We start from the raw sequence: 13,234 nt of genomic DNA on the forward strand, positions 1-13,234 counted from the left end.
TCTTCCCCTTTTATGTGGATAAGCTGTTCATCTTCTACCAGTAGGGCTATTGTGGCTCTTGCCTGCCTGTTTTTCTTATCCCACTCCTGGTTGTCTACATCCAGCCTGTCTGTGGTGAGGACATCCCATGTGTCATCTTTGCTCAGCAACATCTCCATCTTGAACTTCCACATCTGGTAGTTGTCACTATTTAGCTTAGTGATCCCCAGTTTAAGATCCCCGCTGCTAGCCATGATTGATGTACCTTGCTCGTATTCCAAGCGCCTGGATACCTCAGAGCAGATTTTCTCCGCAGCTTGATCAAAGATGGTGTGCAGGTGAAGACTAGGCCTCTGTTCCGGCTGTCTGATGATTCACGTTGTCTGGGCCCATAACCTTTGTTGGCTGGTGCAGATGATGCAAAGAGTAATCAGACATATATGGATGGCTGTAGTTTACTTGGATTCATTTGTATTGAAGAGACATACAGCAGAGAGCATGGTGCTCATGTTAGCACACGAGATATAGAAGAACAACAACCATAGATAACAGGAAAATGCAGTAACAGATAGTTAACACAAAGAACATTATGATAGAGTATCTGTGTATAGTGACATCTAGTGGTCATACTCCAAATACACAGGGAAATAAACCAAGCAATGTATAACATAGCATGAAACAATGTTCAGTCTCCAACAAAAGCTTCCGGCACTGCGTCGCTTTAACTGACAATTGCACGGTCGTATGACGTGGCTCGTCCATTTTCCCCCACAAATAGAGCTTTCTTTTGGTGGTATTTGATTACCTCTGCAGTTTTTATTTTTTGCGCTATAAACAAAAAAAGTGTGACAAGTTTGAAAAAAAAACACAATGGCCCGGTTTCAGATAGGAGAGCGGATCTTTATATTGGCGTAACGTATGTCATTTACGTTACGCCGCCGCAAGTTTTTCAGGCAAGTGCTTTATTCACAAAGCACTTGCCTGTAAAGTTGAGGCGGCGTAGCGTAAATCACCCGGCGGAATTCAAATTGAATGAACTGCGCATGCGCTGGCCGCGACTGAATCCCAGTGCGCATGCTCCAAATGACGTTGGCAAATCGTCATGCTTTCGACGTGAACGTAAATTACGTCCAGCCGTATTCGCGAACGACTTACGCAAACAACGTAAACATTTCAAATTTCGTCACGGGAACGACGGCCATACTTAACATTAGCTACGCCTCATATAGCAGGGGTAACTATACGCCGGAAAAAGCCGAACGCAAACGACGTAAATAAAAGAGCGCCGGGCGGTTGTTCGTTTCTGAATCGACGTAAATAGTAATTTGCATATTTCTCGCGTAAACAAACGGAAGCGCCACCTAGAGGCCAGCGTGAAATTGCAGCCTAAGATACGACGATGTAAGACATATCTATGCGTAACTGATTCTATGAATCAGGCGCATAGATACGACGGCCGGACTTTTTGCTATAATAAATATCCCAATTTTTTTTTTCAAAAATATTTTTTATCTCAGTTTAGGCCAATACGTATTCTTCTACATATTTTTGGTAAAAAAAAAATCGCAATAAGCGACTGGTTTGCGCAAAAGTTATATCGCCTACAAAATAGGGGAATTATGATTTTATCAAATTTTTTTTTTTTTTACTAGTAGTGGCGGCGATCTGCAATTTTTATTGGGACTGCGACATTATGGCGGACACATCCGACACTTTTGACACATTTTTGGGACCATTCACGTTTATACAGCGATCGGTGCTATAAAAATGCACTGGTTACTGTATAAATGTGACTGGCAGGGAAGGGGTTAACACTAGGGGGCGAGGAAGGGGTTAAATGTGTGCCCTGCATAGTGTTTATAACTGTGGGGGAAGGGGACTGACTGGGGACGGTGACCGATCTGTGTCCCTATGTACAAGGGACACAGCATCGGTCTTCTCTCCCTGACAGGACGTGGATCTGTGTGTTTACACACACAGATCCACGTCCTTGTCTGTGTACAAGGCACGCGCATCGGCACCGCAGTGATGCGGCGGGCGTGCGCCCCAGTGGCCGGAGGAGTCATAGATCAGAGCGGCAGTTCCACTGATTGATCGTTCTTATAGGCGACGGGAGGGGACATCCCTCTCCCGCCGCCATCCGGTGCTTCTCCGGGCTCTCCCGTGCCATCGGGGGCCCGGAAAAAGAATCAGATGGCGAGCACAGAGATTTCTGGTGACCAGATGGTCACCGGTCATCTCTATGACCGTCGGAGGCCGGGCGCGACATTATGACGTCACGCTCGGGTTCCCGGAAGTAAACAAAGCCGCGATTGCGGCTAGTAAGCCTGTAGGAGAGATGTGGGGTCTTATTGACCGCCATATCTCTCCATAAGAAGTACCTGTCACACACCATTCCTATTACAAGGGATGTTTACATTCCTTGTAATAGGAATAAAAGTGATAAAAAATGTAAAAAAAAGTATAAAAAATAAATAAAAATAAGTAAAAAAAATAATAATAAAAAAATTAAAATGCCCCTGTCCCCGGTAGCTCACACTCAGAAGCGAACGCACATGTAAGTCCCGCCCACATATGTAAATGTCGTTCAAACCACATGTGTGAGGTATCACTGCATGCGTTAGAGCATGTGCAACAATTCTAGCACTAGACCTCCTCAGTAACTCTAAACTGGTAACCTGTAAAAAAATTCAAAGCGTCGCCTATGGAAATTTTTCAGTGCCAAAGTTTGGCACCATTCCATGAGAGTGCGCAATTTTAAAGCGTGACATGTTAGGTATCTATTTACTCGGCATAACATCATCTTTCATATGTTACAAAAAAATTGGGCTAACTTTACTGTTTTGTTATTTTTTAATAATAAAAAAAAGGCATTTGAAAAATTATTGCACAAATACCGTGCAAGATAAAAAGTTGCAATGACCGTCATTTTATTCCCTAGGGTGTCTGCTAAAAAAATATTTATAATGTTTGGGGGTTATGAGTAATTTTCTAGCAAAACAATGATGATTTGTACATGTAGGAGAGAAGTGCCAGAATAGGCCCGGTATTGAGGTGGTATAAAAGCCCTGTATTGAGGTGGTATAACAGCCCTGTATTGAAGTGGTTAAAGGGGAGCTACACCCAAAAGGTGAAGTTCCGCTTTAAGGCCTCATCCCTGGGTAAGAAATGGAGCTTCTGGGGAAGAGGGGGGGGCGGGTACCCCATTTTTCCAGATTTTGCTCTGACTACTTAGGTGATCGGAAGCTGAAGTTCTCCTCCTTCCCTCCCTCTTGCAGTCCTCTGGGACACATGACAGGTCCCAGAAGACTGCGGGACCGTTTACAATGCGCAGCGGTGCTCGTGCATGCGCAGTGGGCACCCAGTTGTCAAGCTGCAAGATGTCAAAGTCGGGTGACCATAGTTAAAATACCAGCACCAGGAACAGAGGATACAAGATAAAAACGCCCGGGCTGAGCACATTGTTGGATAGTGGGATAGGAGAGTGCCTGTTTATAAAAAGTCAGCAGCTACAGTTTTCATAGCTGCTGACTTTTAATTTTTACACAGGGGCCTGTATCTCCACTTGAACCACTTTAAGACCAGCTCCCGCAGTTGTACTGCGGTAGGTTGGCTCTCCAGGACGAATCACCATAATTGTATGTCGGCAGCTTTAAGAGCTCTAGGGGGGCACGCGGGCCACGGCACGATGCCGGAGCTGATGCACGTGGCCAGGAGCTACGATGTGCGCCGACCACCCATGATCGCTCCTGAGAGAGACATAATGGGGATCCCTGTTCTGTCAGGGGAGGAGAGACAGATCTGCTGTTCCTGGTGATCAGGAACAGCGCTCTTTCCTCCTCCAGTCACTGCACTCCCCCCACAGTTAGAAACACCTCCCTAGGCAACACTTACACCTATTTTTAGCACTGATCACTATATAAATGTCACTGGTCCCAAAAAAGTGTCAAAAGTGTCCGACCTGTCCGCCGCAATGTCGCAGTCCCGCTAAAAATCGCTGATCACTGCCATTACTAGTAAAAAAAATAATAATAATAAAAATGCCATAAATCTATCCACTATTTAAACTTTTGAGCAAACCAATGAATATACGGTTATTTAGATTTTTTTAAGAAAAATATGTAGAAGAATACATATTGGCCTAAACTGATGAAGATTTTTTTTTTTTTTTTTACATTTTTGGGGGATAATTATTATAGCAAAAAGTAAAAAATATTGTTTTATTTTTTTCAAAATTGTCAATCTTTTTTTGTTTATAGCACAAAAAAAAATGCAGAGGTGATCAAATACCACCAAAAGAAAGCTCCATTAAGGGGGCAAATCCTTCCAGTCCTTAACTAGTTAATATAAAATGATGATACTGAGCTGAATCCCTATTGCTATCGCTGTTATTGATATTTCATACAGAAAGTTGCTAGTGTGCTTTATATTCCGGATCCTTTTCAACTTTTTTGACCTGGGGGAATCCTTCAAATATTGTCCAGGCCTTGTGGAACCCCTGATAACAATAATTATACCTGTAGGCTATAGCACATTACTATGGTCTAAAGGTAGCAACAAAAAAAAGATTAAACAATGTAACCTCTCTATCATATTTGACACCCAGGGAAGATCATTTACCCTTTGTTCTATGCATCAACATTATTTTCAATAATGATCTTAAAATTAAATTAATATTAATGATCTTAGCAGGAATTCTAGGGTGCCACAGAACCATGTTAGAGAAAGGTTATTCTAGAGCTGATTGTTAGCCCCATTCTGGTCCGGCTGGTAGATTAATCTGCATCTACCAGGGCATGCACTAAAGTGTGTGAATGGGACATTAAACAGTAGACTTTAATGGGACAAGAATTACTGACAATGGTAAAATATGCTTAGCAGACATACATAATATGTGTTTTCTGTATACATGTGGGTAATATAAAGGGGGAATGAGCTGAGCTTGTCTCTTCATCCATTTTTATATTCCCAGTGGTCAAAATTAGAATTGTAAATCAGAAACTACTGTAAATGTTCTGTGGGAAATGTAATTTGAGCTAGTGTCAGTATTTATAATTACAGGAGATGATGGAACATGGATTACTGTTTATTGAAGCATTTACAGCATACAATGTCACAAATATATACAGCAAACATTATATTTAGACTATACTAATAAGCAAGCCAGCACCCCTGATTCATATATACACATAATATGAAAAGGAGATTTCTACATTTCTAAGTAGGCTTTTATGCCATGCATATATTGAGCAGCTTCATCATATCTCTGTATATAGGTCTTCACTTTAGCAGTGATGTCCATGGCTGGAGTGATGCTTGCTTGTGGGGACATGGCTTCTGGAGCTGAACCCTCCCTTATGATGATGGTGGTGTTGGTGGTGCTGGTGGTGGCCACTGGCTTCATGGGATTTTCCTGAAGAATGGTGTTTTCCTCCAGTACTGGAGTGCAGGACAGCTGAAATAAATGGATAGGTTATGTCAATATGGTAAGATTTGCCATTTCAGGCAATATGTAAATACATGTCTAGGCAATGTAATTCAGAAGACAATGTGCTATTATGAATCCAGCAAGTCTACTTAAATTTTCTTCAATGGCAAGTATACTTTAATTAAAGATTCATTAACCCACCCTCCCTAGTCCTTTTATCTCTATATTTTAGAATATACAGATAGATGTAGTTAGTTTTGGATGGCCTGTGATTGGCTGAAATTAGAAACTGCACATCTTGATCTGTGCACAGTATTATTAATCCCAAAATCATTAACACATAATAGTTTAGAGTATAGTATCTGTGGTAAAAATAATTAATATAAATAATAAATTATTCATTTGGAAATAAACTATATTTAAAATATTTCAACACTAAATGTGGGAGGCATCTAATTCACATTAATACTGTATGTGAATTCGCACATAGGTTTTTATTATATATGGAACAAATTGTTTTACTTACAAATGTTTACATGTCCCTCTGCACCTATCCTGAAAAAGAGAAAAATTATAAAAAAAATTAGCATGAATTTCATTTTGTAAAAAAAAAATCTTACACCTATGAACATTAACTGGTAAATAACAAATAACCCAGCTATCAGGCAGAAACCCAGATATCAAGCTATTGTGCTGCAAGTTTGAAAATGACTTGCTAAGCTATGGCTAGACTTGCCGGGCTTCACAACTTTGTTGCACAATTGCAGCAAATCCGCATTGCAGGGCTCCAGATCAACATTCTGCAGTAATGCTGCAAGTTCTGGTTCAGTTATGTTAGGCAATAATCATCCCAACACAGGGGTCACTGTGGCTAAATTTCCATGCTGTAGACTTGCAAAGCTCTTGGTGTAGACTCACCAATGCAACTTTGCTCTTGTTAGAGAATTGCGATGCAAATTTTCTACAAATTGGAAACGTGTCAACCCGAACTTGTGCTTCAAGCGCACTGCAAGTGTACAACTTGCCGGTGAAAATGTGCAGCAAGTTAACAGACTTAGGCCCCTTTCACACCTGCGGACCGTATGTCCACTTTTTCATCTATCCGTTTGCAGATGAAAAAGGGACATACATTGGTCCCTATGAGATTGCGGGGGTCAGCAGATGACAACCCTCTTTTTCCTTCTGTCTGTGGATCGGATCGGATGAACACGGAAATATGGTCCGTGTTCATCCGATCCCCCCATAGGGGAGAGCGGAGAAAAGACAGGGCGGTCCCCGCGATCATTACTGATCTGCCCCGTGTGAAAGGGGCCTTACAATTCAACACTGCCACAAATTTGTGGCAAGTTATATTTGCTATCTGGGTAGAGAACTAAAATGTATTTCTTACCTATAAAGAAAATACAGACTCCTCGGTTCTGACCCTTACATACAGTACCTGTCCATTTGAATATTGCTGCCCAATTGTGACAGATTAACAAAAATATTTATGTCTGTAGGAATTTATAACTTTTGCAGACCCCCAGATTATTACTCTTGAGGTCCATACTGACATTTACATTCTGGCTCTGCCACACAGCACAGTCATCCTGGTGACCTGACTATTCTCTGATGCAGCTAAATAACACAGCTAGGCCACCTCCCTACCCCAAGCCTGGCAATGGATATAAAAAGAGCAGCAGAAGACTGATGAGGTCATCTCTTTGTTTTATCTTCCAGTTAGTATGTCCCTTGCCTGACATCTGAAGTACATACCTATGCTCTTCTCCTTCCAGCATTTTCTTATAAGTGGCAATCTCAATATCCAGAGCCAGTTTAACATTCATCAGTTCCTGGTATTCTCTTAGTTGGCGAGCCATGTCCTGTTTGGCCTTCTGTAGGGCAGCCTCCAATTCAGACAATTTTTGCTTGGCATCCCTGACAGCAGCTTCACCACTTTCCTCAGCTTCCCTGATGGCAGCTTCAAGTGCAGCACGCTAGAAATGATTAAATAACATGCATTCTTTTTTTAATCTGATAAATTGAGTATCTCCTGTTTTGTTTTATTTGCGTTCAATAAGCTTGACAAAATATTCATGAGCAAAAAGGATCTCAATAAAACAAGTGCTGAAAATGTTCTATTTATATCAACAAGAAAACAATAGATTACAAATTACAAAGAAATTATACTTTTTTATATATCCAGTCTAAAAATGTAAAAATGTGAAACAAAAGACATTTCTGGTCAGTCTAAATCTGGAAAAAGATAACATTAAACATTTATCTAAACAAGCGCTATGAAACTGTTAAAAACCCTAAATCAGAGGTGCTAACAATATTGTAAAATTGGCCATAAAATTATAAAACAAACTCTGGATTTATACCTGAGATTTGGCACATTCAATTTCACCCTTAAGTTTCTGAATTGTCCGATTGAGATCCGCAATCTCATTTTGGCTGTTCTGCAGATCATTTCCATTTCTTCCAGCTGCCATTCGCAGATCTTCAAACTGTGGATAATAAAAAAAAAAAGAAGAAGAAAATTCTGAATATTTGTGGAAACCAAATGTTTTATTTCCATTTGTTATTCCATGCACCATTTTATTTAAAGGGTCATGTCTCATAGCAAACTGCATTTTTTTTTATTATATCAAGATTTAAAACTACTATTTTATATTGAATTATCATAAGTAGAACATATCGCCAGAAAAAAGATTAACACGGATGTTAAAATGATATCTAACCCACCCCCTCCCAATATATATATATACTGTATCAGATTACCAGTACTTTGATGTGGTGGCTGCATTCATTTTCCTTTTTCATGCTGAAAACATTTTCAGCAAGTAATGAATTGTGTTTTTTCAGTATTGCCAAGTGAAAAAAAAGAAAAAAAAGGCCAAAATGAAAACAAATGCAGGCACCACATCTATGGAGCTGTATTCAGTATATATATATATATATATATATGCAGTATAATAAATGTTTTAGGAAGGAACAGATGCTCTTTAATGCATTTTAACTTTGGGCTAAACTATATGTAGCATATTATGTTGTTTTTAAGGAAAAGGGTTGGCTGAAATCAAAATTTTAAATTATGATCTATTATACCGATGGCCTCAAGCTACCCGGGTGGCAGCACATTAATAATGTTTTTACACTGGATAACTGTACTGACAGCATTAGTCTCATTAAATGTATATACTGTTTTAAAACAAACCATGGCAGAATATCGGCTGTGGTGAACATATACCGTTTTCCTCTCAATCACTTATTCAAACTATTCAACTATTCATAGCTGCTTACATCAATTCTGAATTACAATGAATGGTGATACCTGTTGCCTTGTATCTCCAATTATAACACACTCACCCTGGATTGGTACATGGCTTCAGCCTCGGCTCTGCTTCTGTTTGCGACCTCTTCATATTGAGCTCTGACCTCAGCGATGATACCATTGATGTCTAGGTCTCGGCTGTTGTCCATGGACACAAGAACTGAAGTGTCTGAAATCTGAGCTTGGAGTTGATTGATTTCCTGCAAATTTAGAAAATATTTACAGCAACTACAGTACAGCTTTATAAATTAATTAAGAAATGTGCTTATGACCCAAAAAGATCAATATTTACCGCATCATACAGGGTCCTAAGGAAGCTGATCTCATCGCTCAGGGAGTCGGCCTTGGCCTGAAGTTCAGCTTTGTTCATGAAAGCAGCATCAACATCCTAAAGTTAGAAATACAGAGTTATTTGTTTTATCAGTGTTGCTTTAACAGACAATACAGAAAGCTGTGACTAATTTTAAAATGTTTACCCTCTTCAGAGAAACAAACTCATTCTCGGCACCTGTTCTTCTGTTGACTTCCTCTTCATATCTGTAAAAATAAACGTTTTTATTTTCTTATATGTCATTTAAATACTATCAAATACTATTAAAAACAATCTGTAAATTATTAACATTTTTTTTTATATATTTTTTTATATTTTTTTGTAATATTTGTATTGCTAGTCTTTATGCCTTGAACTCCTGTTTAGTTTTTTAACATTCTAAACCACTTGAGTCCCCATTGCCAATTTAAAATGTTGTGAGTAGAGTGACTATTTGTCCCCGTGCTGTTTTAAAATGTTTCTGGGAATCAGAAGCTCCTGTGCGTCCCAGCGGAGGTTTTGGCTGAAACCGAAGGCTGTCAATCACAGTATTCAGTCCTAAGCCCATGAGGGTTTTGCTCTAGTGTCTACTTAATAGATCCAACCCCCCCCCCCTGAGGAAAAAATAAATAAATAAAAATTGAACAAAAAAAAAATCCCCTCCAAAATCCTCACAACAGTGACGTTGGATGTCAATCATTTTGGATGATTGGCATAATGTTTTTATCAATTGCTAATGTAAATTAATACAATGTCATGTGAATTTGTAAAGGTGGCAAATATGAAAAAATCACCGTTGTAATCATTTGTGCCCTCTTCAACAAGAATTAATCTTCTTGTAATATTGTGCAAATGATTTCTGCAAACCATTTTCCCCCCTGCATGCCTTTTAGCATCGTAAAAGGAATAAAGCTCTCCTAAAATGTATATGTCCACTGTGAGTTTTACCATATTGCTACATTACCTAAAAGTTGCACTGTGATATGGTTTTAATCAGCAGACTTTCATTAATATATTTTGTGGTAAATATCTGGGGGTTCTCAAATTCTGTAAATATTGTGTTGCGAAAAACTATAGGAAGATGCATTTTTTCTTATTTTTATACTATTCATGTTCAATACATTTCCAAGGAAACAAATATTTTTATATATAGGAATTCCCCCCCCCCCCCCCCCGCTGTAGCAAATTGGATAATGCTTTGCTGGGGTTTTTCATCTTCCTCTGGATCAACTGTGGGTATAGAGTTGGGTATATGGGATTGTTTGATATTTTTTATTTATTTTTATGGTTGAACTGGATGGACTTTTGTCTTTTTTCAACCTGACTAACTATGTAACTATGTAACAATTTAACCTCCTTACATAGTTAATCTGTTGAAAAAAGATACAAGTCCATCCAGTTCAACCAATAAAAAGGAAAAAATAAATAAAAAAGCAGCTGAAGACGTGGCAATCATTGCCTTTATTTAGAACTGCAGTTGCCATGGTGCTACACAGCTATAACTCTCACAATTTGAGTGAAAGTTCTGTTGAGAGCTGACATAAACACACTGGCAACTGTGACAGTTACCGCCAGAGGCATGCCTTAAATGTAGCATACACTGTATGTATTTGATTTAAGGATTTTTGATGAAGGATTTAAGAATATAAAGAACATTTCTAGCTTGAGCTTTATTTTGGGAAGCAGTTTAATTGTGAGCTTATATCTGCTTTAAGAACTAGATGCTAAGATTTAAGGACTAATACTAGAATTTCCATATTACCAGTCTGAGCCTGGCCCCAAAACATAGAGAGGGTAAAGCTTTACCGTTAGATGCAGGGTACTCCATACATTAATAAATTGGTGTGTAATAGTATTGGTACCTTCTCCTTTGTTCTTCTACAGTGCCCTCCATGCTGTTCCTCTCTGCATCCAGACGAGCTCTCTCACATTCCAGATTCTCCAGCTGTCTCCTGAGGTTGCCAATAAAAGCCTCAAACAAAGGTTCAATCTGACATCTTGCTGTCTTCTGCTCTTGTAGAATAGACCATTTGGTATCCAGCATCTTGTTCTGCTGTTCCAAAAATCTTACCTATGTTGGGAGTATGAAATAATTGTGTATGGGTATAGAAATGGAGTAACATACCTTAATATACATGCTTTAAAGGGGTTGTAAACAAAATGTATTTTTTTTTAAATAACAAACATGTTATACTTACCTCCACTCTGCAGCTCGTTTTGCACAGAGTGGCCCAGTCCACGTCTTCTGGGGTCCCTCGGCGGCTGTCTCTGGTCCTCTGGAACTCCACACATTCATGCAAGCTCCCTCGCATTGTGTGGAGTCCTTGCGGGCGCGTTCCCGTGATACAGCGAGCAGCCATAGCCACTCGCTGTATCACCCTAGCTCCTCCCCTCGGCGCGCTGCATCATTGGATGTGATTGACAGCAGCGCCAGCCAATGGCTGTGCTGCTTTCAATCCATCCGCTCTAGCCAATCAACGGCCAGACTGAGCAGCGAAGAGGATGTCGGGGCCGAGCGTGGGACTTTCAAGGGGTCAGGTAAGTATAACGGGGGGCCAAGGGGGGGGTGGTATAGTCGGAAGTTTTTTCACCTTAATGCATAGAATGCATTAAGGTGAAAAAACTTTTACCTTTACAACCCCTTTAACAGGAACCTAAGCCAGATTGGATTGGCAAAAGCATTTTTCACTACTCTTTTATTCGACCTGGACAGTGTAATTTAGTACAGAGTATGTACATCTATTTTTTGCATTAATAACACAGTTCACTAGAATGAACTGCATATCGCTCACATGGAAATTGCTTAATTTAGGATGCTGAAAAATGGATGTTTCCGTACTTTAATTTAAAGATAATGAGGCTGATTTACTAAAGGAGTTAAAAATATTCACTCAAAAAAATTGTGTAAATACTTTTTTCAATTATTCAATAATATGAAAAACAAATGTCTGCTAATTATGAATACACAGGTGCTTTTCACATGTTTGGATAATTGAGGTGAATATTCACACAACTTTTGAAATAATATCCTCTACCGCTTTAGTAAATCAACCCTATTGCATTAATATTACCTATATTAAGGGCATATTATGTTCATAGACATATTGTGCATGACAATTTAAGTAAAGTATATACTAGGAAATAATGTGCAGAAACCTGCAAATCATTGTGGGGACAGTCAATCATACATGCACTGGTTGTTTATGCAAAAAAAATTGCACATTTTGGAACACAACTTTAGGACTTTAATCAAACATAAAATTACACATATGCTTTGATGTTGTGTTCTTTATTTATTTTTTACCTTATAAATACTGCTGACCACTTAATCATATATACATACACCTTTTCCTTTCCATTATAAATTAATTTGACAATTCTCACCTTGTCAATGAAGGAGGCAAATTTATTATTCAGGCCCTTAATTTGGTTCTTTTCTTCTGTTCTAACTCTTTGGATGTTTGGGTCAATTTCCAAATTAAGAGGAGCCAGAAGACCCTGGTTTACAGTAACTGATGTGATCCCTCCAGAACCAGACATTCCTTTAAATCCATGACCAATACCAAATCCAGATTGATGACCATGTCCACTTTTTCCTGTATGGAAACTTCCCATTGAAATCTTAGGTCCCTTTGACCCAACAGAATGGTCACTCTTGCTGCTGAAACAATGCTTGGTCTGGTGAACATTTTTAGAAGAGTGTGATAAGAAGCTGTGTGAGCTGGAATGTTTGGGTAAAGAAACAGAACCAGAACTGAAGTGCTTGTGTCCAGATGAGGCCAGGATGGAGCGGTGAGACATGATGGATCTCCTCTTAGAGTTGATACACAGAGAATCTAAGGTGCTGTCTACTCTTCAAAGCAATGTTTAATGCACTGACACTTGCTAGGCTCTTTTTATACTACACTAGGTGTAGTTAGTAATATTGACATTTTTATGACTTCCTATGATTTTAGCTTGATGATAATAGTTCATCTGTTTGTCACAGCAAATAAAACAGTAACCCACCTATATTTTCAAAGCTGTGACACGTTTACTAGTGGCTAATAATATAATAAAACAATGTTTAATTACCATAGTATAAGCAATATGAGCTGATGTTATAACTAGAAACAATTACCATTTCTTGTATATGTCCCAGTAATGCCTTAAAAGCTGGTTCTGCTTGGAATGGCCCAATATTAAAAAAATATCAAGATAT

At 39.0% G+C, this 13,234-nt stretch overlaps 1 protein-coding gene across 1 annotated transcript; it reads right to left on the bottom strand.

Moving 5' to 3' along the window:
* Positions 1 to 5,200: 5,200 nt before the first annotated feature.
* Positions 5,201 to 12,903, bottom strand: LOC120929285 (keratin, type II cytoskeletal cochleal-like). The gene is made up of 9 exons (XM_040340611.1): positions 12,418 to 12,903; positions 10,896 to 11,104; positions 9,200 to 9,260; positions 9,016 to 9,111; positions 8,759 to 8,923; positions 7,771 to 7,896; positions 7,163 to 7,383; positions 5,934 to 5,962; positions 5,201 to 5,434 (listed from the first exon to the last, which is right to left on the bottom strand). Exons 1-9 carry the CDS (start codon positions 12,832 to 12,834, stop codon positions 5,265 to 5,267), a joined length of 1,494 nt encoding a protein of 497 aa, XP_040196545.1. The 5' UTR covers positions 12,835 to 12,903; the 3' UTR covers positions 5,201 to 5,264.
* Between the last annotated feature and the right edge of the window lie 331 nt (positions 12,904 to 13,234).

The sequence above is a fragment of the Rana temporaria genome, chromosome 2 (genome assembly GCF_905171775.1).
Source record: "Rana temporaria chromosome 2, aRanTem1.1, whole genome shotgun sequence".
NCBI lineage: Eukaryota > Metazoa > Chordata > Amphibia > Anura > Ranidae > Rana > Rana temporaria.

Bases quoted from the DNA above. Each gene is read 5' to 3' on its own strand.
- LOC120929285 (XM_040340611.1), bottom strand. From the start codon at position 12,834: ATGTCTCACCGCTCCATCCTGGCCTCATCTGGACACAAGCACTTCAGT. The intron at 8,924-9,015 runs GTAAATATTGAT...CTAAATTTGCAG, and splicing joins TTAGGACCCTGTATGATGCG to GAAATCAATCAACTCCAAGC. The intron at 7,384-7,770 runs GTATAAATCCAG...AATCATTTCTAG, and splicing joins TTGAATGTGCCAAATCTCAG to CGTGCTGCACTTGAAGCTGC.